The sequence below is a fragment of the Neodiprion pinetum genome, chromosome 5 (assembly GCF_021155775.2).
Source record: "Neodiprion pinetum isolate iyNeoPine1 chromosome 5, iyNeoPine1.2, whole genome shotgun sequence".
Lineage (NCBI taxonomy): Eukaryota > Metazoa > Arthropoda > Insecta > Hymenoptera > Diprionidae > Neodiprion > Neodiprion pinetum.
Genome location: NC_060236.1, coordinates 7,316,524 through 7,343,717, shown reverse-complemented (window position 1 = coordinate 7,343,717; position 27,194 = coordinate 7,316,524). Strand labels below are relative to the sequence as shown.

At 37.8% G+C, this 27,194-nt stretch overlaps 1 protein-coding gene and 1 non-coding gene across 2 annotated transcripts in view; both read right to left on the bottom strand.

The window, feature by feature from the left end:
• Positions 1 to 24,795, bottom strand: part of LOC124219040 (uncharacterized) — a 29,224-nt gene extending 4,429 nt beyond the window's left edge. Inside the window, exons 1-4 of the mRNA XM_046626143.2 lie at positions 24,708 to 24,795; positions 24,139 to 24,352; positions 13,016 to 13,204; positions 529 to 629 (exon numbers count right to left, since the gene is read on the bottom strand). Of these exons, the coding sequence (XP_046482099.1) occupies positions 529 to 629; positions 13,016 to 13,100 (186 nt within the window). The 5' untranslated portion in view covers positions 13,101 to 13,204; positions 24,139 to 24,352; positions 24,708 to 24,795. The remainder of the gene's footprint in view (positions 1 to 528; positions 630 to 13,015; positions 13,205 to 24,138; positions 24,353 to 24,707) is intronic.
• TRNAM-CAU (transfer RNA methionine (anticodon CAU)) lies at positions 8,952 to 9,023 on the bottom strand. Its single transcript has one exon. It is a non-coding gene; the product is annotated as a tRNA-Met (tRNA).
• Positions 24,796 to 27,194: the final 2,399 nt, after the last annotated feature.

Below are 27,194 nucleotides of genomic sequence, written 5' to 3'. Positions count from 1 at the left end.
TCAAGTACCTGAAATCTATAATCAAAGATTTCCGAACGATATTTATCCCGGCGATTGCTCGATTAACCCTAATTGATCACTCCGGGTGAATTTCACCCCAAATATTTTTCAAGCTCACCGTAGAGTTCGGAAATAGACGTTCACAGTTTTTATGCTAGAAATCTTTTCCTAATCTTACGCTAGAATTTTTTTTTTTCCCGTTTCACCTTACCTTCGCTGACATTTTACATTATTCAAAGAATCCATTTTTGGTTAGGAACACTGAGAGAGAAAGAGTTTTTTCTACGATCCTTAAACAATACCTAAAGACTTTTTTTTTTTATTGATATTGAGAACTCATCGTTGAAGCGGGATATCACTTTTTTGGAGCTGGAGTGAATTTATCCCAGTGTGATCGATTTGGGTTAAAACAACATCTTTTTCTCCCTTGCAAAAAGAGAAAAACCCGGTTAGGTTGTACCAAAAAACATCGATAAAATAAAGACAGTCTTTACAAATGAATCGAAAACAACGGAACATCCGAATTACCTGAGGATCTCTCAACGGTGCTCGAATCCTGACGACGCATCTGCCCATTCGTCCTGTCCAGTGAACCCATCCAACTGAAGTTCTGATGGTGCGGTTGCAGGCTGAAAAAAAAAAAAATTGCTCGCTTGTATATGAAATTTGATAAAATAGGCTCTGATTATTTAATCTCGATCGATAATAACCCGTCAGTGTGAAGTAAAGGAGATAATTTTCCCCCCGCATCAATTATCGCAATTCCGAGAATCCGTTTCCCCTAAAGCCCCAAAGGCGGAATTTTATCGAGAGACTGCCGAGTATTTTTAACCTACCGGGTATTTTCCCACTGAGAAAAGCGATTTTATTTAGACATGGGAAAATAAGCGTGTATTTATTTTATTTCAGACAAATAACGATCAATGGAAATTTGTTAATGGTTAAAAAATCATACTTGGCACAACTAAAATTTGATAAAGTTTGTTAACGGTAAATAAACTCTTTTCTCAGTGCCTTTATTTCGATCGTTTTTTTCAACAAGTGCCCAAATCTGGATACGAGTAGAATCGGTGTGTTTCACGGGTGTAACTTGCTGTATTTATACCGGTGTAATAACGTATGCACCGTGCGTTAGGCGCCTAAGAGGGAGAACGTTTGAAGCACGCTTGTGGGCTAACAACAATCCGATGTCTTTGGGGCGAAATACGGCACTCTGTCCCCCTCCGCACCCTCGAGTCCTGGAAAGTACCTCGACTTTTCCCGAGGACCTTTACCTCCTCCACCCCGAGAGCACGCCGCCGTCTCGCCGACCCCAGCAGTAGGTACGCAACTCCAACAATCATAACGAGAACGTGCTCTGAATATTTCAAGGAATCTATTGTTGTTATCATTATTTGGCGGAAAAAAAGACAGCGATACAGAGAAAGAGAGAGGGATGGAGGGAGGGAGGGACGGACTATTTTTAAGTAATTATTTATACACATACATATATCGTACATAAGGAAACTCGAATATAGTTAAATAGAGGTTTACAGAGAACGCAAGGTTGCGAAGGGGTGGAGATAGGCGGACGAACGGAAGGAAGGGTTAATTTCGGGCGATACTACCGCAAATTGGTGTTATGAATTTCGGCGTATTAAAATCCCGGAATACGTGTACGCAGACGTTTTGGCAAGGGTGAGCGAACGGCGTCCCCTTTAATTAACTCTGACTGGACGGGGAATGCGTGAGCGTGACTTACGGAAGCCAGATTCTTGAGGTTTTGCGGTCTGCTTTCCAATACACTTCGAACCCGGCTAACAAGTTTCCTTCGAACAAGTTTCGGACCGGCGAACGTCCAACTGTCGAAAAGGTATTTTCTCACCTCTATATTCGCGGCTGCGGAGAAACTTTTGATTGTGCGAAAAATCGGTGAAGTCGTTTTAAGAATGATGAAAAACAATCGATTACTTTTCATGTATGAAAATGTTGTAACGATCGGTTTTTTGGTTATTTCACTCCAGTGAACGACGCGATGCAATATCAATTTACGTTGTCAAAGTATCAATTATGATCATTGTATCACTTACTAAGCGTATTATAAGTGTGATATTATAAGTAAGAGGTAAGTAAATATTCTCACTTAAAATTGAAAAATATTTTCAATCAAACTATAAATTATGAGAAAAACATTCTCGTTATTCAGACCAGAAATTTACAAAAATCCGGGTTTCAAAATAACACGAAATACTCGATTAATCGATTATTTTTTTACCTCATCGACAATCGCTAAACGCGTGATCGACTTGCACGCGTCGAAATTGCTTCGCGAATATCCACATTTACCTCGCGAAACGCCGGCGTCGCTGCGGCCTGGAACCATTTATTTATTTAGCCCAACTTTGTGCGATCAATTAATGGAATTAAACCGACCCTATTGACGGACCCTGGCCATACTGCAGGTACCTCCTCTCTCTCTCTATATACGATTTACCGACTAATTAATTGGCATTGATGCAGTCAATTCGATTCGAGTGCTGAGCCAAGTGCTCCGTGTGACGTCACACGATACGCAGCCGATAGCCGCCGCGAATAATCTACGAAGCATTTCGGCGATATTTTCATTCAATTTCGTTTCATTTCGTTTCATACTGATCTTTGATACATTAATTTTTTTTCCTTTCTTTTTTTATTGCAGCTGAAAACAGTCGCGTAAGCCGAATTCTATTCAAGGAAAATAGCGGATAATTGTACAAAAGTCGAATCGGGCTTGAATGTAAACGGAGGATAGAAAATTTGCCGTATTAAATGTTAAACAATATATCAGGCATGATATTTAAACCACCGCGAAGACTAATCTAACTTGAATTTAGTGATATTAAAAATTTTGAACTATACAATCAACCGGAACAATTATCCCGTTGTAAACTTCCATTTTTGAACAGGATAAAACCAAAAAAAAAAAAAAATTGCACTACTTAAATTAAATGAATAGATTTTAATTTGTTGAACATAATGATGGGACAAAAAATGATTCGGAAATGTGTCAAAAAATGATAAGGACGAAAATTTCGTTACATAGAAATAATCTCTAGCACCGTTTCTAAGGTTCCTTATCATCTATGTACCTGAAATTTTTCCAAGCAATTGAACGGTGGCATGATTTTCGTTAAGAGATGGAAAAAGTTGCCAGCAAACGATGCAATAAGATGCTGAAACTTTTCGCCGAAGTACCAGTTCAGTTATAATTATGTCAACATTATTAACAACTGTACGTTCAAAATTTGAAAGTTGAAGTAATTGAAACGCGTTCATTTCCAAGTTGCGGAATATACGTATACGTTATCCGCATATATGTATACATGTGATATGTATAAATACATTCTCACCTGTTTGTGTGTAAAGTTAAGAGCGTATTGTGCGAAAATTGTTTTAATTAACAAACAAGTAGAGATAACGTGATAGGGTTGTTTAATTGCAGCAACTCAGCCCAGTTAATTTCTACGCTGCAATATTCCTGCTGCACCGAGCGTATTATAAATTAACCGACGAACTGGCCGTCAAGTTAATTTTCAGAGTAGTGGAGATAACGCCATTTACGCGAGCGTGCGCTAACTACGCATATTTTTCACTTTTATTCCGTCTTCATCTTAACCATTGCGTCGTCGCTTGATCAACGAATTCACACGTCAGCGTATCGGAGAGAATCAAGTTAAGGATATCGAGTAAACGAAACAGCTCAATTTATAATATGCGGAAACAATGTATTAATTTATTACGAATCACCGATCGTGGTGTGCAGAATTTTTTACCATAGGATTATTATCTGGTACAAAATTTTTTTTCACAGTTTCATAAATTTCGATTCTGTACACCGAATAATAAACAAAACCTGTAAGGTTTGTATTTGTCTTTTTTACGTTGATAAACAGGTCTTGAAGTTTTTGTACAATTTTTGAATAAAAGTGATTTAAATGTATTACTGAGCATCGTTTAATTGTTATTTACAATAAATGTTTAAAAAAAAATAGGTATTTCTTAATAAAATCCGAAATATCGTTCCGGTTTATACAATAAGCAAACTTTATCTAATAAAACTATTTCTTCATTTATCAGTCGCGTAGAAGAAATCTAAATTTGACACCTTGAACCCAAACTCAAAATTCGTGTTGACCGGTGTAACAGGTTTAAAATAATCATGTAAATTACTCTTGACAGAGTAACTCGCGAGAATCTTTGAAACATGAAAGAGAGATTGAGTGAATGAAAATAAAAAAAAATAAATAAATAAATAAACAAACGTAACGAAACAAATACATCAATATTTTAGGGCTGATCTCTCTCGGGCGGAGAGTCTGAAAATTTAGTGCTTTTCTTTCTCTGCGTTAAAAAGCGAACGCGTGAACAGCTGCGCCGGCACCCAGCCGTCAAAAAATCTTGACGGTTACGATTTATACTCGTAATATGTATACGCCGGGGCGTGTAAAGTCGGACTGCAATTCTCATGGCTGATCCCGTGACACAAAGTCTGTAACACGTGTGTAAAATAACAGCGCATAGAGGAGCCGCTGCAGGGTTTCGGCCAAGTGATAATACAGCGAATGCACCACGGACTTATGTGAAATGCAGGCGTCACCCGATAACTTTTAAACGATTATTAAATCCACGGTCTGGACGAGTAATTATCACGTTCATTCGGATCTTGGATAAATGAGACCTGTCATCCAGTTAATACGAACCCAACCAACGTCTGTCCTCATCGTTTTTGATTGTGCTGTTTAAAATTTATTTTGTATTTGTCCCAACTTTGAAACAGTATCCTAAATCTTTTTTTACACATTTTTTCATTCAACTGTTCAATAATTTGTTAACATTGAGAGCGATTATGAAAAGGACCTTTTCGTAAAATTCTCAAAAACTGTGTTTTTCTTTTCCAATTATGTTAAGACCGGACCCTTGATGAATCGATTTTTGTCTTCTTTTCAGCGCTTTTAATTTTTTTGATCAACCAAAACATTGTTTAAGCGGTCTGAAAATGCAGAAAAAAATTCTCAAAATTTTATGTTTCACTCAGACCATATCTAGACCGGTTTCATTTTGAAGTTGATAAAAAAGAAAAGTTGAATGTGCCAAAAAAAATAAATGGACAAAAATCGCTCCTCGAGGGAACCGGTCTAAAAATGTTCCAAGTGAAAAATACCAGTTTCGAGAATTTTTCGGGAATTTTTAGTCCGTTCAAAAAAAAAATTGAAGTGCTGAAAAATATAGAATACAATCGGCCCGTCATGGCTCGGTCTTGAAATGTTTCGAACAGAAAATACAGTATCCGAAATTTTTTTGAGAATCTTAGAAAGGTCCTTTTCAACATCAATTCAAATATTTATAAGTAACTAAGCAGTTGAATAAAGAATCTGAAGAAATTCAGAGTACAGTTTCAGAGTTGGTACAATTGCAGACTTTTTTTTTAAACAAAATCAGAAACGGTGAGAGTCAGGCTTTGGTCGGGTTCATATGGAATTCATATACATATACATATATATACATATAGAGTTTAGAATTAAGCGTCATGCGTTCGGCGTCTAAATAAACCAGTGAACTCTTCACATTTCTCATCTCATTTTTCTTCGTTATAAATTACGTTTATCGTTGTACAATAGTGACGAAGAGTGAATGTCGCCCGCTTGTTATCCGAGCTGGTGTTGCTCAGACGGAAGGAATGAACCCCAACTGAGAACGGGGATCGTAAATATAGATGCGATTATCTCCGAAGAAGATCCTCGGGCCATGTGGATGATATCCTGCTGCCTTCCAAGCTGCCGATGTGAAAACGGCCGCAAGTCTGCCCGAAAGCACGTGACGAAAGCCGACTTTGAAATCTAATGATCTGTCGACTGTCACGTTCGTAACTTAGGCACGAGGATCTTTAGCGTTCAAAATTCTCGCTTTTTGCTCGGGGTTGGTTGGCCACGAACCGATACTTTTTATCCGTACATAGTCTACGATATAATCGTACATTTAGTTGTACCTGTTTAAAAATCTATTTAAAAATATTGCAGTATAAGGTGCTGGAATTATAAGCAAAAGCTTGGATGGGTATCGGTCATGATTGATTAGATAGTAGATTCTCATTCATCCGGAAAACTATTTTTTCACGATTATTGAAACGGATATTCTTCTTTTCAAAACTCAATTTCAATACTGCCATTGTCGATGATGATCGATATCGGTGCAATGATGCGCGTAAATTTACGTATAAATATTGACTCTCTTTCGTCACTTTGACACTCCCGTGTTATTTATTTAAATAGTAACACTGAAACATCAATTCTGCATGTAAATTATTCTTCAACGCGTGATATCATTCCTAAAAGTGTAAAATTAGCTTCGCCCATTGAATTAGCATAGATTTTCGATTTTGAATTTCAACTCGGTGATACGAGTCCAAGATTCTGAATATCGATATATTTTCTCAACAAGTTATTTCCTTAATCGCGCGGCTCTTTGTCTCATTTCGTACATGGTAGTATTCTAATAATTAATTATAATTTACATCGTCAACGCCTCACGAGTCTCGGAGCAACGAGATAGCGGCCGATTATGAAAGAAGAAGGAAAAATATAAAATTGTGATAGAAAGTATTCCGCTCGTAAAAGTCTCCGTGATTTATGTCGAGAGCTAGGAACGAATGATATCTGTGACAGACACGCACTCATCCTGAAAGCAGGACAGCTGAAAAAAGTACTTTCGATTGAAATATTACATACGCCGCGGTGATATCGCTATCTAGATATTTTTTCATCTGTCACAGAGGAGAAAGAGAGAGAGAGAGAGAGAGAGAGTTTGTGTACCGCATGTTGCAAGCATCGAGTTCTGATCGAGTTGCGGTGTTAAAAAGAGTTTCTTGGTGTATGATAAACGGAAAGGAAGTGAAAAGAAGAAGGAGAAAATCAAAAGACCTTCAAAAAAGAAGCTCGTGCAGAGAAGTCTCAGAATCAAAGCTGGTTCCGAGGCGCAAGGCAAATATTTACACAAACGAAAAATCCCTCTAAAACGCACTGCAGGTATTGTATTAAATATTTACACTTGCGTACGATTTCTCGTTATCTTAAAATGCGTTCAGCGGTTGTGTAAGAGAACACGTTTCGGTTATATTAAAACCGCGGTGTTCTAAAACTGTTTAATGTATAATACGGGATATTAATTTAAACAGCAATTTCGGAACGGTCAACAAATATAACGCAATTTACAATATTGGAAATATATTTTATCGATTCGTTACTGTTCTTATCGCAGGAAGTGAGTATAACTGACATTAATTTCATTCCACTTCCAAATTCAACTACACTCGCTCAAATAATTACCTTTTTTTTCGTCGTGCAGTATCTCTAAATTTTTTTTCTTACATACACTGAGAGAAATTTTTAGTTCCGGTTACCGCTCAGTCCTTGACTTTTGTCAATCTTTACCACAATCGAAAAGTATAATTCTAGGCAGAGAATGAAAATTAGTTTTCTAGCCATTCAAACAATTTTTTTTTAACGACACCTGTTTTACTGAATATTTCTAGTTACTACGACAAGTGAAATTTTTCTCAGTGCATCTGTGTCTTGAGAGTTACTCAGTCAATTTTGAGGTAAAAATATTGAAAATTTCCGTGACTCATGATTTTTTTGATAAAAAGTTCCATTTCGCCTCGAAATATAACAGTCGACGAGTGTTCCAGAATTTTTTCAAGTTATACGAATCGTAATATCTGTTTCCGCGCAATGATTTTTGACTCCAGCGACTCCGATGTTCCAACAATGTTATACACAGGACTCGTGCAGCGTAAGGGTTAAAGAAGAGTAGTAAAAAGATTTATACAACGATCAGCGAAACGCAAAAACTTTTCGAATAAACGAAAAACTCGAACTGGGAGAAAGAGGGAAATTGATTGGACAAATAAGAAGTCTCAGCAAACAACGGGCGAGTCTTGTTTTTTAGGGTTGACTGATTTTGTGGCAATTTTTATTGTTTTTTGTGACATTTCGGACATTGAAAAGGGTCTGACGGGTCGTCTGAACACAGTACACAAACAGAGGTAAAAAGAGGCAAGAAAAAAAAAAAAAAAAAAAAAAAAAAAACGACCGAAGATGAAGATGAAAAAAAAAGAAGTTTTTCCAGTTGAACCGAAAAGTCCATTAGCTTTCTGCCTTTTCGTCACCTGAACGACAGACTAACGCCAGTCAACCTCATAGAAACTCAGGCTACCATGTCCGTTTCTTACACTCGGGTTAAGTTATTCACGCGGTCTTTCCATTCACAAAACTTCTCTTTACTTTTATTCGTCCGTTTTATTCATTCAACTAATACAACACGCCTGTCAGGGCTTGATATTCTGAAATTCACACGGAACGTGGTGGGAAATAATTTGACTATGTATTAGTCATGGTGTCGTTGTTATACAGTACTGTAAACAATAATTGTCAAATAAAAATATCGATGTACATAATCGCGGTGGTTGCATAAATTGAAACTGGAATAAACGCGATGCATAGAACAGTTGTTAATACGGAAATAAAATGGGATTTGAAGCTGTAATATCGTAAAGTGAAAACAGTTGGTTATTATTAACGTTTCACGTAAAAATGACGATATCTTTTCGTTTTCTTGTTGCCAAAATCGTATATTAACACACGCAAAAATAAGCAATAAAATCCTAAATTTAGGACAGTCAAATTTTGGAAATTAAACAAAGAAAAATGCCAACTAGCAGAGCGCGGTTTAAATAAATAAATAGGAAAAAACATTTGAAACTGTGATGTTGTATGATAAGAATAGTTGGTTATTATTATCGTTTTACGTAAAAATGACGATATCGTTTCGTTTCCTCGTTGCCAAAATCGTGTCTTAACAAAAACAAAGATAAATAATTAAATTTAATATTCAGGACAGTTAAATTTTTAAAATAATTAAAGTAAAAAAATACTTGTTAGCAGAGCGTGGTTTCGATCCACGGACCTCTGGGTTATGGGCCCAGCACGCTTCCACTGCGCCACTCTGCTCTCGTATTTGCTGTGGGTTAAAACTACAATTTAAATCAACTTGTCTTTTATAGATTTTTTTTTAAAGAGACAACAATCAAAATAAGAATGACATTTACCCTGCGTTCTGCTTTGTGTATTGGGCTGTGATTAAAATTATAACGATTATTACAATTTATCTATATAACGTATTTGTGATTTGTAGTAATTATTAGTTCTTGTTACAGAGTATAGACTGTGTTGAACACGTGTAAATTGACTTATCTTGCAATGTAATTAAATGTGCCACATGCCTATCGTTACACGCACAATATTCAATTCTACGAAAATTTATATCGTAGATAATAGAAGGTGTGTGACGTATGCATGATATATAGATCGTATAACGTATAAATTTCGTTTGACACAAACCACAGAACCGATGAATTGCTGTCTACAAAGCACTAATCGCCAGTGAAAAGAAAAGTAAGAAAAACTGAATAGTTACAATAATTCATTAATTAATCAATCAAGAAGTTGAATCAAGCTCATACTATAGACGCAATGATTGTAATTTTTAATTTTTTCCGTAACAGAATTATATTCGCTTATGCCAAAAATTTTGTATTATTTTAGCTGTGTGTTTATACTTCGAGACGATTTCGCAAAAATTGTATCTTATTTGTAAAAATCAATCGAATGCAAGTCGAATGCGAAGAATTTTATTTATTTGATAAAGACGCAAAGATTTCTGGAGATTTTTTTTCAAAATCCTGCAGTAGGCAAAGAATCGTAAATTTTTATTGCAAGTTAGAAAAGTTTATAAAAATTGTCTAAGATATTTATAGTTCGGCAGTTTGTTGCAAGAAAATTTTACTTCGGATGGTGACTGTGATTAATTTGGTAATTTTGAAACAAAAATCGATCAGCAATATCTGATTCGTAATTAAAGTTGCTCGTCGTTTGAAGCGTGTAATTCACGCGTTGATTCGACACGAGTTAACGGCGTCAAAAACGGTCTTTGAACTCGCAACGCTAAAGGTCGATGAAACTTTATACAGTTGGATAAACTTTATACGAGTTGGATAAACCTAAATCCCTCCGATACCGAGACGGGAAGATACGAGAAGTTTTTCTTCACGGTTTTAAAATCTTCGTTACATAAAAACAAGAGTATGTTACCCGTTTATTTACAAAGTACGAAATTGAGGTTAGAATCGCGTAATCTCAGATTTGTTTGCGACTGCGCATGTGCGCAGTGGAGAAAAGACCACTTTCGACTCCCAGGAGTTAAATACACTGAGAAAAATTTCATTCGTTACAGTAACTAGAAAAATTCGGTAAAACAGGTACCGTTAAAAAAACCGTTTGATCATTGTTGGAATTAGGAAAAACGAGGTACGCCTAACCATTTTGCGCTATCGTCGATCCTTTTTTGCTAATCGCAACGCAAAATCAGTTTCTTCGGTTTACTCTACTTTTTTAGTTAAGGGAAGGTTCTAGTCAAAATCGACCAAAAACTTATTCTTTTGTATTGCTTTATTTTCATCCTTAAGGTCTTAAAGATGTGTAGGCAAAATTAAGGACTGAGCGGTAACCGGAACTAAAAATTTTTCTCAGTGTATTAATAATAACATGCTTTTGCGAGGTCGTATACAAACAGTTTTGCATTGTTTAAGAAACGGACTTTTGCCGTTTTCGAAATACGGCATGCACGAGACGCGACCTCGAGGCTCAGGGCGAGACGTGCCTGGATATGAAAAATAGGACGGATTTTGGAAGGGTGCGGGTCATCCTCAAGATGAATTCCTCGACGGCGATGCTACAGATGTCGTTTTATCATGTCGGTTGACGCGTGACGCTTTTTATCGTACTTGGCAACTCTGGACTGAAAGTGAACAGTGTCCATCAAATCGTGACGCGAGATTTCCAACCTGAGATTGAGACGTTTCGGGAAAAGATACTCCGTGCCTCGGTTCGTTGTGCGATTGCATTGCAGGAAATTAAAGACCAAAGCCAGAAATCTACTTCTCTAATCAGACTGAATTAAAGGAAATTATAATCATCGTGATTAACAACTCGAGGATACGCTTTACGATAAAGATCTTTGGTCTTGAGGGAAAAGAATCTCGAATAAAACCGCTGAGATTCGTATCTCAGGCTTGTCAAAGTCAGATTTAAGACATCGACGGAACACGAAGATAATGTTGGTAACTTTACCGCGGAAGAAAAGAAATTAAAAAGATATAACTATTTTGAAACTTCACAACGCCTTTGAAGATGTTAAGTTCTTGGAATGCGAGATACAACGTCTAGATATTTGCTTTATCACAGGTTCACTGAATTTCGGACGATCCTGACAGAGTTGCGAGATAATGATTTTTCCTAAGATAACACTTCGCGAACTTCAAACTCATGGCCAACCACACGACGGAACCCGATTTAGCGATCACAGTATCACCAATTTTTCAAAAAAACTAAAATTTACGATTGTATGTTTGAGAATTTCGTCGATCGTGAAAAAAAATTCCAAAAAAATCTCAAAAAATTCACAGCACACAAAGTTTCTTCAAGTGACTCGAAAATTCTAATTGCAAGTTCAACGAAAGCTTTTGTAGCCCTAAATACCTGTAATTCCAATATTCTGAAATCAGATGCGCGGTATAAATAAATCGATGAAACGGTTAATTCCTGACTTATATACATATATACGTACAACGACGTCGAATTTAAGTATCCGTAAAAAAAAAAAATAGCGAAGCAACTCGACGACGACTTGAGCCAGCGTTCTGACGATACGCACGCTGTAATACCTGGCTATTCGAAAACAGAATTCAACCCCCGAGCCGCGCTGAATATTCATGCGACATCGGCACTCTCACGGCGACGGTTAAATCCGGTGTAGTTGTAAGGGAAAGGTTCTCCTCGAGGTTCCTAGCCGCGAGGTGTAGTGCTCGGAGTCACTCGGTGTAATGAATGAGCCAGTCGTATGCTGCACCATGCACCATACACCATACACCACATTCTACGGGAGGAATATGGAGAACGAACGGGGCGGGCTTTACACGCCGATTGAAGACGCGTGTTAATTTCTCCGTACGCCGGAGTTCAAAGAGGAATTACAGATACCGTGGGGAGGAACAGACCGACGTCGCTATTGTCTCTGAGTTTCGAACGCGTTGACGGTATCCGAGATACCGTAAGCACCGTGTTACTTGTTAAGCTTCAAACTCGGACGTGGTTCTGATTAACTGCAAACGCGGCCATTGCCATCCATGGGATGATCAATCTCAATTTTCTCGGGTTCGAAGTTACCGCGCTTAAGGTCGCGCAGTACTCCTACCCTTACCGACCGAGCAAACTCAACCTTTTTTTTTCCTATATTGAAGAAACAAAATAACGGCTTCGAAATTCGATGGTCGATGAAAACAGTATCACGATGGATTGTTTTACTCCTCGTTTTTCCATTATGAAATTGTGCAAAGTATCTCGGGTACTGTTCAATTTTTAGCCCCTGAATTGCGGGAAATTTGGGAATAGTCACACGTGTCAAAAAAGCACACATCTTTTTTTTCTTTTACAATTTTAAAGGATTTGAGTTACTTGCGATGCATCGTCGAAATTTGTACACTTACCGTTCGTTTGTTTATTTAATAAACATAATAATTTGCTCGGTCGGTAATGGTAGAAGTACCACGTGTCCTTATGTATCGCGAATTTGGCTTAAAGCAAAAATTCAGTGGTGAGCACAGAGAAAATTGGAAAGTAGGTGTAGGTTTTTAGAATCGCTGATTACGATTCCGATCTTGAAAAATAAAAATTTAAGATCGCGGTTTACTTCTTTATGATGGTAACAACAATTCGGATTTCCAATTTCATGAATACATTTACCGATTTCTACTCAAATTTCGGCTAATCTCAATCGTTTGAATTTCTTCACAAATCTTGACGAAATAATATAATTGCCGTTGGAAATTAAAGGTGAAAATTGATACATAAAATATACAATCAATTTTATCTTGAGATCAACGAACCTTTTGCATGGATGACGCCTCCCCAGCAGAGATCGGTCATCAAAGGCAGTATAAAACAGAGGCAAATTATGGCGTCGCATTTCATCTTCGAATCTGGCTGAAACCGCGTTTGTCGCGGACTGGGATGATGGAACACCTTCAGGACACCTTCTTCATCCTGGTCCCATACGCAGAATTACGCGCCCGAATCTGTTGCAAATAAACAGTTATTCTGTTATAAATTTATCCAGCAAAATTCTGCGATTGTCGAAAATATTATTTTCATTTATTACACAACGAGTTGCAATTATTAGATATTATTATTCACGGATTGGTAAAACGATTTTCGTCTTATTATATGATAATTGTGTTACTGTGAATTATCGATACTGATAATCCAAATCGTGGCTAAATTGGTTATGCAAAAAGTTAGGCATTTTCGAGACAAATTAAATAAAATTACCGGACTATAATTTGGAGTAATTTTTTTCCTATCCAATTCCAGCTCGACTCGAATTTTCACACATTTGGCAAGAGTTAATCTCTCTTTGAAAACGACTGTTGTGTACAGATAATTTTAAAGTAAAATTTTCATCCGTGTCTCTCGAACCCCCGTGGAAAACTAAAAATCCCGAGGTGAGAATTCTTCGCGTATAGCGAATTATTTTCGGAGACGTCGATCATCACTTCAGGCTCATTTCCAGCAGTTTCCAAGGAACGTATAAGACGCAAAGATGCATTGTACATACACTCGCCGGCTTTCTTCTCGAATCAACCCCGTCAAAAGTACCCAAAATGGGATTTCACACGTTCTCGAAATCTTCATCAGCATCGTCCCGAGTCGCGGTTCAGGTGCGTGCCGAGGATGTGATAAAATATTTCTGATCCAGGGTGATTGGGCCCAGGGATATACGGGGGATCACCGTGATTGACGTGAACGAAGGAACGATCCCGCGACGTGACGGAATTTTAAAGTTTCTACGCCATTCGTCGTCTGCATGCGGAAGTATCGATAGATACGGTGTGAAAATTCTTAGTACTCGTGTGAAAAGTACGACGATTCGTACGAAATGTTTAGACCGTAAGATGAATGAGAAAAAGAGATTAAAAAAAAAAAAAACTGTTTTTTCGCATCAATTTTCATCGTCGTGAAAAGGGAAGAGTTTATTAGTCTGTCCGACTAACTTGAGCGATGATATCGAAAACGGCAAATTGAAAAATCTGCCGGATGAGAAAGTTTTGAAAGAGAGTCAAAAAATTTGTACATTAAAAAAAAAAAAATGTCTCAACTGGGAAAAACATGATCGTTTTATTTAGAAAATGTAAAGAGGAGGAAAAAGTATATGTTTTTCGGTAAAACGTTGGAAAACAATTTATTTCCGGTAGAACCGGAAGTTTCCAATTGAACGGGACATGGCAATTTTTCATGCTCATCGTATCGTTGTAAAATCTTGTAACTTTTAGATCTTTTCATAACAACCGTTTGCAAGATCATCGCGAAAGTTTGTCGGACAGACGGAAATTTTTGTAAATACCTGTACTCCGGATTCTAGAGCTTCGAAAACGTAAAGATTGGTTGAAGTTAGAAAAAGTGTACAAATACTTTTCTTACAACACCAGAGGTGATGAAAATTATCACTTTATGAATAAATTCTCGTTGTTTAGAACGAGCAAAAGAAGGAGTTGGAAAATCTCGACAGCTGATAAAACGTACGATTGAACGTCCAAGAAATTTACTGCACGTAGTTGGCGAAGAGATGAGACGTTTTCAGCACGGAATTAGAAAGCTCGCAGCCGCAGAATGTCCTCGCGAAAATACCGACCTGCCAAACTGACTTGAGTGCAGATGCAGCGACAGGGGAAAATCGCGGAGATAAAGGCGCATGACTTGGCTCGCTGATCGCGATTTCGCGCATCGCTCAGGCCGCACGTACGGTTGCAAAAGGTCCAAAAGAAACGCGGATTCGCACAGAATATACAGTTTCGATGACTCGAAGGGTTCGTTCGTTCTTTTGCACGGATTTTTCGCTTTGTTCTTAATCGGTTTCCGCCTCTCTTTCTACGTACAATGTACATGACAATATATACATATATACGAGCTTTTCACTCCCGGAATCCGCTCATCTTCGTGCTTCTTCCTTTTCCCCTTTTTCCCCGCACGCTAAGAATCGCCGTTTGCCTGTCCAGTAATTATTTCGACCGAAAGAAACTCGTTCGCAATGCTAAATTCGTTTTCTTGTTTGCGTCGTCCGTGCTTTTTCTAGTTTTTGCTACGCAAAGTTGTGAAACTTATGCGTAGTTGGAAAATTATATTGTGGATTAATAAAAAGATTCCTGGTTTATGAAAAATGGATGAACAGAGGAGTATTTATGCGATTAAAGTTGTATTTACGGTAACGAAACATTTACCGTTAAAAATGATTGTCAATTTACTTGTACACGTTTATTGTACAAAAGAGTTGTCAAATTACGAAATAGGGTTGCAAATTTACAAATTGGGTGTAGCTACGTAAATTACCATGCATTCGCCTTGTATTTCCGATAAAAAAAATTTCAATTCGCCGCGTTGCGTAGTAAATTTGTTGTATTTGTAAATTGAATAAACAGTCTACGTATCGCGAATTCATTTTTCCGTATCCGAATAAAACTTGCAATACATTGTAGGAATTAAAAGTTGAATAAAAAAATTTTGTACAGTGTTGATTTGGGAAAAGAAAAATCACCATTTTGCAATTTTATATTGACTCCGATTCAGAAGTTGAATTTTCGAAACATGAGTGTGTTTCGCTCAATTGTAAGCTTTAACAAACTTTGAAAAATTTATCCTAAACGTGGCAGTATTGTTGCAAATTTAAACCCCATCACAGAAATCGAAGAACGGAGGGGATCGCGTCTTGTTGTAATTTGCATTATTTGTTAGACCTTCGACGAGACATCCGACAAATGATTTCGGTGCGACAAACAGCGGCTAGACTTCAAAGGCGGAGGATTGATAGAGCGAAGTCAATACTCGACGAGTGCAGACGGGGTGTTAATTAGGCTAAACAAGGGTTGAACTCATCGAGGTAAGAAGATCGGAATTAGGTATTCCGGCAAGGAGGCAGAGCCGGGGATTATTGCAGGCTAATTTCGAATGCGGAGCGGAAGTCCGAGTGTTATACTTCGAAGGGAAGAATCCTCGAGGAGATGATCCTGCGCGAGGTGGGTGGGGGTGAAGGGGATGAAGGGGAAAACTCCCTAATTCCGGCCCTCGCGACACAGCGCCGTTTTTCCCGCAAGAATAAAAACCGATCTGATTATCCCCTTGTTTTATCCCCAAGGAATTTACTCGGCTCGATGCCGCGTGTTTACGGATCATACGGGGATCGTCGGGCTAAGCTTTTCAACTTCTCTACCTACCGCAAAAACCTTGCGCTGATATATCCCGAATTTTAAATTTATACAAACACGTGTAAAATCGCGATAAATCCTCTGATTGTATTTACAAAATTCTCTTTCGTCTGATCCACGGAAGACTTGGTTACGCTGTACGTATATGGGGAGTTCCATGCGAACCCAACCAACGTTGGGTTCCTGATCATTTCTGGTTGTACTTTACTTAGCTTACTAGTTGTCAGTGTTTTACCAGATGACATAGTTGTAGGGGAGACTGGGGCACCACGACTCCCAAAAAAATTCTGGTATTTGCTTCACGGTATAAAGAATGAACACTGTCTGCTTGTCCTGGAACTCGAGTTGCACCGGAAATCGACAGGATCCAGGAGGAAGAGAACCCGGTACTCGAAATCTGCGGAGCGCGATTCTCATCCGTCCGCTCAACTGCGCGGTTGTTTCCAGACTGAGAAATTCGCCTAGCTGATTTTCGTCGTCGACGATTACTATAGATCTATGGCGTCAAGAGTGGAAAAAAAATTTTGGGTGACGTCACTTTCTGAACATCCGTACGTCCGAACATACAAACTTTGGTTTCGAACTTTGATACTATGTATGATTCTGTAATTGTCCCAACTCTGAAGCAGTACCCTAAATTTTTTCAGATTTTTTTATTCAACAGCTCAATAATTTATAAACATTGAGTGTGATTTTGAAAAGGATAGTTTCGTAAAATTCTTAAAAACTGTATTTTCTTTTCGAAACATTTTGAGACCGGACCGTTGACGGATCGATTTTTGTCTTTTTTTTAGCGCTTTTAATTTTTTTGATCAACTAAAACATTGTTTAAACGGTCTGAAAATTCGCTAAAAATTCTCAAAACTTCCATTTTTCACTCAGACCATATCTAGACTGGTTTCATTACGGAGTTGATAAAAAAAAAGTTGAATGTCCCAAAACAATGGAGAAAAATCGCTCCGTAAGGAAATCAGTCTGGAAGTGTTGTGAGTGGAAAATACAAGTTTTGAAAATATTTCGGGAATTTTTAATCCGTTCAAACAATGTTTTAGCTGACCAAAAAAATAGAAAAAAAATGGGTTCGTCATGTCTTGGTCTTGAAATGTTTCGAATATAAAATACAGTTTCTGATTTTTTTTCGAGAATTACGAATGGTTCCTTTTCAAAATCGCTTTGAATATTTATAAGTAATTACGCAGTTGATTAAAGAATCTGAAAAACTTCAGGGTACTATTCCAGAGTTGGGACAATTGCAGAAATTTTTTTAAACAAAATCAGAAATGATGAGGGTCAGACGTTGGTCGGGTTCGCATGGAATACCCCATATATATACACGCGTATATCGCACTCCTTTATTTATTCAGAACTTGTTTTAGGTCTCAAATATTTTACGACCATCCTCCATCGTTGTTTTACGGTGTTACGTTTCGTAACTATTTGTAGAAAAGAAAACCCTTGTATGATTGTAAATTTACATGCATTTTCCACAATTTTAACCCCATAGATTCATTCAAGCAAGAATATAATAATAAATTTGTTATACTTAATAAAAATCTAAACTCAACGGCTAATTCGGATGATATCCGAGTGTATTAATGTGATTGCATTACAACCGATTGAAAAATATGCATTTAACACGTTAAATTCACAAAACTATTTTCCCCTGACTTCACATCACACCTATATAATTATACACTTTAAATAATTTGTACAATCAATGGTAAATTTTTTTTCATTCATACAATTAACACCGCATTTTCAGAGTAGCAGTTTTATAACCATTCCATATAGTTTTTTTCCAGTTTCAAAAGGTTTCGTCGAAACGAGGTAAAATATGAGCAACTGTTATTGCTGCATCAGGATATTTCCTGGACTGTCCACCTTTCTCCCTCTCTCTCTCTTCCTCGAGTTGCAACCCATGATTCGTGAGTCACGGATCCATCGTTTGTCCAGAACACCGTGTATACCTATCCAATAATTGTTTCTCCGCGGCTTTCATTTCTCATTTGTGGGTTGTTTTTATTTTTCCACAGATCGCTGAGCGCCTTTTTGCGGTGATTAGAGAAGATTTGTTGGAGGATTCTTCTGCTTTGGGATTTGTAACCACGTATATATATATATAATACAACCACAATCACCGGCAGGCTGCAGGTCCACGCTAGAAGCTCGTTGCCAACTTTTCAATGTACTCCGGACACGAGAGCCGACGATTCATCACGAAAGATGTTCCGTAAGTTTGAAAATTTCTATACACAGAGGTCTTCTTATTATATATATATATATATATATACACGCAACTTTTGTTATTACGTTATATTGCGAACAGGTTTCATGCACTCGAGCTCAGTACAGGAAACATTTTATTGGAAAGTATTTGAGAAAATTGTGTAAGATTAATCGTTTTTCCGATCAATCGATTCATCGAAGTTTCCTCACAATAATTCTGCTGGTCAATCGGTGTAGGAATTGAAATGTTGGATTAATCGATCGATTGTAAGAACGATTAAACGAAACCGATTTATCTCCCATTGCTACTATTTGCGTACCAAAATAAGGAAAACTTGATATAGAATTCTGAGGTGTTATATTTCGGAGGCCGCAGAATTGCCACGTTTCGAGGATCAGATCAGAGAAATCACGCCTCTTGTTTGTTGGCATGGGCGAATGTAAATGTATCTTGAACTCTGTGAGGAGGGCACTTAACAATCGCTTAAAATAACCCCCTGGCATGAGCCGGCAACGAGACTGAAAACAAAGTTTCGATCGTTTTGCGCTCCTCGGCGATGAGACACGCGCCTGTCTTTCCGACTGGAACCGAGAAATCAACTGTCTCGTATCGTTCAAACGGTCCGTCGAGGGTGAAACGAAGTCGCAAAATTTTTACATTTTTATTTTTTCCTCTCGAGGATTTACAATTTTCACTGATTCTATTCATTATTTATCATTATTATTATTATTATTATTTTCTTTTTTCCAAAAAAATGGCGATCGTTTGAAGAATTTCAAATTCGACTTTTCGTCCTAAACTGTTGTGACATTTTTGTAACTATATATCGAAAAATTATGACGGTTGAAGGGAAAAAAAAAAAATAGAATCGTGACAAATAATGTAAATTAGCCAAGAATATTCGTATCTGCAAATTTCAAAGATCTGATTGGTTGATGTTATTATCGATAAAAAAGCTTCCTTTTCATTGATTGTGATCAAAAAAAAAAAAAAATCAATCAATTTAAGCTCGATCTACACACTTTTTAATAGAACGAACAACCCCAACGAATTTCGATAATTCGTCGTCGAGATTTAACAGTTTTTTTTTTCTTTTTTTTTAAATTCAACCACTTTTTCAGCTCTCCAATGATTAATTAACTATACTCGAATAATATCGTAATTTAGAATACGCGGATGTGCGGACGATCAGTGTTTTGATTTGGCATCGTCAAGCCCGCGGCTAATGACCGTTTCAATTGAAGGCTCGAGAGGAATTTCATCCTCGAGGACCGGTACGTATGTGTATATATATATATATACCTAATCGATCTTGATATGAAGTATTTAAACCAACTTAATGCCGCGCAGACTCGAGCTTTCATGAGAGCTGCTTGGCTTCGCAGGCCTGATCGAGTGGCTGGCATCAAATTGCGATGTTTTGTTCGCCTCTGATCAAATCCGCCGATCTAAGGGACAGGAACAAAACCATTACAGGCAATCGTCTCAAGTCCGACTGCGTCGCTTATTATCTATGATAACAAACGTTACATCCTCGTAATTTTCTGTGCGGAAAAACTTTGACGCGAAATTACGTGACCTCGTTGTAGGACGATAACTTGAAAAATTCAGGACCTTAACGACAATAATTTATAGTAATTGGCTTCTTTTTGCTTACAGCTGATCACTGATTACTTGCAGAGATTTATTTCGGCGCTTCGAAAGGGAGGGGGGGCAGGGCAGAGAAATTTTGAGGAAATTTCAGAGGCAAAATTCAGTTCCACCGGTCTCGGCTGCGAGGCGAAGATTAAACGAAAAATGGAGGGAGGATGCGTCGCGTATAGTGTCTGGATTCGCGCAGCGTATAACTCGAAGTGTGCGATAAGCCCGTGAACCCGCGATTATCGCACCCTGTACGTATATCTATAATTCCGGCGTTTCAATTATTGCATACTCTAATCTAATCAAGCACCTCGCCGGAGACATTGTCATAATTCAGTTAATTACACACCGTAGGAGACGTTCGACTGGTGGGTATTATTATATCCCGCGGATCGGAGTTCGACTAAGCCGATCGGGTAGACGATTTACTCCCAAAGGAAGGGATATTTTTTTAAAACAGCTTGAGGAAGATGGTTTGCTTAGAATCGATGCTTTTTTACTGATCTTATTGCTAGGTAAATGTACGCTCAATGTTTGTCGAATTATTATTATCGTTATTTAAGCCAGACGATCGTGATATGAAAAATATAAAAATCCACGACACTGGAATCGATGACAAAATTTGTGTTCAATTTATCAGCGGAAGAGATTGTTAAAAATCGGTTCGATTTCGGTCGTTTTATTGAAAAGAGTGTATCTTACCAACACACCTAAATAACTTTTTATCATCATGTCGGCATCGTTTGTTTGTTAATTCAAAAATATCCTCTTTTGATATATTATTGTTGGGCAAAATGCAACGGTAATTAATAATATATAGATAACGGTCGCTAATTTAATCGCATAGGTATACGTGCGCGGATATGTGCAGTAATTGCAGATTTTTACCGCTCGGGAAAACTCATTACCGCGGATTCGTAGTGCGGAATTTGATTTTCATCGATTCGTGAATGACGGGAACGAGAAGCGCGATTTGTAGACGTAGCGATATCGGAGTTTGACTTCATTTTGCCGGTTGATCAAAGAACCAAAAGGAAATAAAAGTCCTGAGGGTGGGGGTGAATATGTATATAAAACGAACGGAAGACAGGAGGATTACAATATCAAAGTTTCAAAGGTGCGGAAAACTGTTTTATACAATGAGAAAAATTTCATTTTTTACAGTGACTAGAAAAATTCGGTAAAACGGGTACCGTTAAAAAAACTGTTTGAATATTGTTGGAATTAGGAAAAACGAAGTACGCGTAACCATTTTGCGCTATCGTCGATCCTTTTTTGGTAATTACAAGGCAAAATCAGTTTGCGAGGTTTACTCGACTTTTTTAGTTAAACAAGCCTTTAAAGTCAATTTATCGTTGCACGAGCGTTAAATTTTTGCAACAGTTGCAAGAAAATATAGCAACAGTGATCGTAATAAGAAAGAATAGTAACGGATGCTAGACTTTCCGGTAACGGCTAGGAAACTAATTTTCATTTTCTACCTAGAACTATATTTTTCGATCGTGGCAAAAAATGAAAATAGTCAAGGACTGAGCGGTAACCGGAACTAAAAATTTCTCTCAGTATAGAATTTGAAAAACATGGAAAGCCAAAATATAGGTAGAAAAATTTTGCATGTTTTGATTATCGAGACTGCACGTTTCCACATTTTGACTGTTTCATAATTCAACTTTCTACATTCTAAAACGTTATAAAATTCATGGTCACGTTTTTTAAAATTCGACATCGCAACTCTTCTGTTTTCTAATCTTTCTACAAACTTTACGAGATCAAATTTCGCAATATTAACGTGACGCTCCATTTTTATGAAAAACTAGCCATTCGCAAACCTCAGGATTGTCTTAAATTCCATAAACCGTGTCACCAAAGCAAAATGTAACACTGCATATTTTACAAATCCTAAAACGACTCGAAACTCGTCGTTTCAAAGTTGCAACAAGTTAAGCGGTGAGTTGACCAGCCATCAATAATAATACATTTTTTTTTAAATCACCCATCGAGTATAAAATGTCCAATAAATTGACAAAACATTATATTAAATTAAATTTAAATTGTGATATTTTTGTTTGGGTTATTTCCAGGGTATCTGGTCCTAGTATCTACTAAATTTTTTCATATTTTCGTTCCAGTACTCGCGCAATTCGGATCGGTGTTGCAGGGACAATACGAGGGGTGTTTAAAGGGTCCGAAAATACTGTTTGAAGAGACGATTACAGGTTCAGAAGGCTGGCGAACCCTTCTCAACTCAACCTTTCGAATCCCGACAGTTCTGCAGACATTTCCAGGGATCGCATAAATTCCGGCGTAGAAGATGCTGGCGAGTCGAGTCGTCCTCCGCATTGATAATTGCGCGTCCGACTAGCCGTCGGCCAATTAGCCGATTCGCAAAAGCTTATTAATTACGCTCGTAAGTCGCACCTGCCACGCCGCAGGACGGATTCCCCCTCTTACTCCGGTCCTTTCCATTTGTCCACGTCTGAATTACCGATACGTTTCAGAGCCGAGATTTTGCCGCGGCTTGCAGCCTCCGAGTCCGGTTTTGACAGCTCTGACGCATCGCGGCGAGTGTGAAAATATCCGTATTACACAGAGAGATATGTAAATCTTATATATATATGTATACATGGAATGACAGAGTTATAAAGCGAAAAGTAACGGAGTGTTGGTACGACATGTGTCCGCGTTAAAATAGTAACCGAATTACACCGCGTTGTGCTTAGGGGGTGAAAAATCGCCCCCGTTATGCCGCTGCGTAAACGGAAGTCAAAGCGGCCGATTTTTATTTTCTCCATTTTTCGACGTTGCGGGCTTTTATGAAACGCGCTTTTTTTTAGTCGCCGATCGTTTCTTTCATTTCCTATCGTTGTACGCGTTTGTACGACTGATAAGATCGAATTAATATAAAAATATTTTTTCACGGATTATATGCCCGGAAAAGGATGGATGTGTCCTGGGATTTATTTACTTTTTTGGCTTCGATTCGAGAGCTTAACGACTCCGGTTTTACTTTTTCAAAATACCATTTTCAAGCTCAAATTTATTAAAGGTTTTCAGCGCATCGTTTTATACGATGATCAAGTTCGTGCACGAATTGGAAAATATAATCTGGTAACATGAGTTATCGTTCCAAATTTGAACAATTTTGACAAAAATTTCAACACCGTAATCTTGCGTTGAAAAATCGTTGGTTTCTTTCAAGTTTCATGGCTGCATTGAGAGAAATTTTTACTTCCGGTTACCGCTCAGTCCTTGACTATTTTCATTTTTTACCTCAATCGCAAAATACAGTTCTAGGTAGAAAATGAAAATTAGTCGGAAAATGGTTACGCGTATTTCGTTTTTCCTAATTCCAACAATATTCAAACAGTTTGTTTTTAACGATACCTGTTTTACTCAATTTTTCTAGTTACCGTAACAAATGAAATTTCTCTCAGTGTGCAACTATTCAAAATTTGAAAAATGTATAAAATTGAATTATCGATAGTTTGGAATATCGGAAATCCAAATTACCGCCAAGATTTCGTTGAACCGTTTTATACACTAGGGTGTAGAATAAGCAAATATGGTATATTACGTGCCTGTAGATAGCAGCTATTGTCTGTCCTCGATATCTATCTATATCAGCTGCTGCTATAAATTCGGATGAATAATCGCAGCCTCCCGGATACAATCTCGATACTATATCCGCAATAACCGTTTACAAAGTCAGAATTATGACCGTAATTATTTCCGGCGTTGTAACGATAAAGCTACACACACGGGGCGGGGTTGAAATTCCGAATTTGAAAAGTTACGAAAGCGCCAAATTCAGAGTTTTTTGGTGGCGAAAGTTAAACCAATGAAATCAAACTTTAACCAAATATCAAAGTTGGGAATTTGCACTTACCTCTCGGATTAAAATTGCGCTGCAACTCGCCCTTCCGCTGTCTCTCTCTCTCTCTCTCTATTTCCCTCTTCAGGGCGATTATTTGTATCCTTTCGTCGCCATTTAACACCTTATCCACTTATTTCCACTTTTTGTTTCCGTTGGAAGAATAGAGAAAGAAAAAAAAAACAACTCGAGGGTAATTATCCAAGTCTTACCTTAAAAAAAAAGGTGTCTAAAACACGCCACCGAGTCGAGTTCACAGATTTTCATGTTTGCGATTACTCCCGTTAAACGATTGTTTGTAAAATAAGAATAAAAGAAGAAGAAAAAAAAAAATTGAAAAATAAACAAATAATTACATTCACAAACAGGACGTGGCGAATTATATCGAAACTTTATCCTAGCGCCGGTTTATACCTTGAAATTAATTATTCTCAAACACGTTATTTGTCACAGAAAATTTCGTCTCAGCTGTGATTGTCAATAAAATAAAAAAATAAATAAATAAACAAATTACGACACCATGGGAAAAACTGTTCTTCCTACCGATATCGTTTCGGAAAGCTTTTGCCGCGTGCCGTTTTTACTTTTTCACCGCCGTTGGGATGCGTGCCCGATATAATCGCACGTGTCCAACACAATTATTAGCCTTTGTCCCGTGTTTGATAAATGGACCGCCGCATATGGCGCTTCGCGCTCGACTGCGAGAAGAGATTTTCTCCACCATCCTCTCGGCCGTATCTTCTCCCACCGTGACTCCCCCTCGATCCGTGACGTCATTCATTCACTATACGCAAGCCCGACGATTTGTGTTTGTGCGAGTAGCGTACAGAGGACCAGATACAACGTATACGCGTGTCTGTAATGTGTAATGTGTGGGGATGAGAGGACGAGGTTGTTTAATATTCGGGGAAATCTGACGAATCGGATAATTTATTCCACCTTACACCGCGTATTAACGCGTGACGCCCTAAGCCTGATACCTAAACCTAAACCCACCACCACCACCCCTTCACCCCATCTGTCGGCTTGCCAAAACTTTACTACACCACTTGTAATTTTCTTTATTTCGTCGTTTATACTTTTCACCATTCACCGACAAGCTACGGGGTGTATTTTTATCAATTTTATACCGTTACTGTTAATCGATTGTTTGTAATGAAGCCGAAAGTATTGAAAGAGATTGAAAATTTTTTTTTACCATCGTTATTGTGAGGTGAAAAAAAATCAGTCAAACGGGTGATTGAATTTTTTTTTTTTTATACACGTCGATTATGTTTGATTGGAGCGTGTATAAAAATATGACGAAATCAAATTTTTCCAACGCAATAATGCAGAGATATTTCGATTCGTTAATTGACAAATGATTCAACGATTACAAATAATTACCTCACACCTTCATTTTGTGTATATATTCAATTGTTTTCCCTTAATTTTCGCAATAACACCGACATTCCCATTCCCGTGAAAAATATACATTACGATCATATTTGCATAGTCGGATTACTATAATCGGTCGCTCCTTTATGAGTCAAAAGCGGGGTGAATATCGCTGCATTACGGCTGAAAATTTACACTTCTCCTATCGAAAAGATTACACCAATGAATCAAACGGACGGTGAATGGAGGAAATGAGTTAAAAAAAAAAACAAAAAAAAAAAAAACGACACAACGTTTTAGATAAAATCAGCTCGTTCGAACAAATAATGGACGAATGTTTGTGTAATTTTTTTTTTTTTTTTTTCAAAAACTATTTTCACTTTCAATTTTAATTTCTTACCAGCGATTTCTCCGCCGTGATTCATTGCCAGCTCGTTATTTCCTATTGTGACGATCGTTAGGGTGCTCTTCACGTGTGAATAGACGTATGCGGAGTGAGCATCGATCATAGGGCCAATAAAGAGGAAAGATGAAAAAAAAAATGAAAAAAGAAAAGAAAAAAAAAAAGAACGGTGAAAATCGTTTGGTATACAGGCATGTTACTTATCCCAAGGCGTTAAATACCGGTCTCATATTTAACCCCGAAGGTAGTTCTGTACCACTGTTACATATCTACCGTAGAATTCTACCGAATCGTATTATTAAAATCGACATAAATATCACGAATATAAAAGTAAATTTGTGGCGTCGTAGTTCGAGGAGAGGAACGAAATGAAATTCTAAAAAACAAAAAAAAAAGAGAGAGAAAGAAAACCTAAATTTCATCGGTTTTGCGGAATATACTTATATGTATTATATACATATAATACAGGTATCTGTATAGATTTCCACAAATATTGAGGAGTCAGGATGGTAACTACGTAAGTTCGTCCCGTAGAGCCAATAAGCGAGTGCAGTGCTCGATTTGAGGATATATATATATTTATATGTATATATGTGTATATATACATATATATATACACGGGAGCCTGAGAAAACTTTGCAGGCGAAACTTTGCCGCTCGAGCGGAAACCTTTTTTGTTTCTTTTTCTTTTTTTTTTCTTGCTCTTTTTTCTTGCGTTCTTCCTCGTACCGTCTTTTTTCTTTCTCTCGTTTACTCTTTATCTGTTTTACCCTATTTTCTCCCCCGCTTCTTTTTCCTCGTATTTTTCTTTTTCTTCTTCTTCTTCTTCTTCTTGAGTTAGAAATAGAAGATCAGGAAAAATAGCCAAAATTCAAGGGGAACCGTGACGTTATCTCTCTCTCTCTCTCTCTCTCTCTCTCTCTCTCTCTCTCTCTCTCTCTCTTCTCCGTCTCTTACTCTCTTTGCGCTTTCGAATCGTATGTACTTTGAACCGCCAACTGTCCGAGGCACCTGTCAACTCGACCCTTGAGCCCTGAAAAACAGCAACCGGCACCGCCGTCGAGGTTTTTACTGAAAAAAAAGATCCCTTGCCGACCGCTTGGCCATTGTACCGAATGCGTGTGCCATCCGTTCACCATTAAAATAGAACTGCATCGCAGCGGGCCTCTGCATGGTTGTTGTGTCCGTAAGGGTGGAATTGTGTATCGGCGGGGATAACTTTGACTATAAAGATAAAAGGCGCGCTCTTGCAACGCGTTGTGAACAATGTAAAGCCAGAAGCACCGGTATA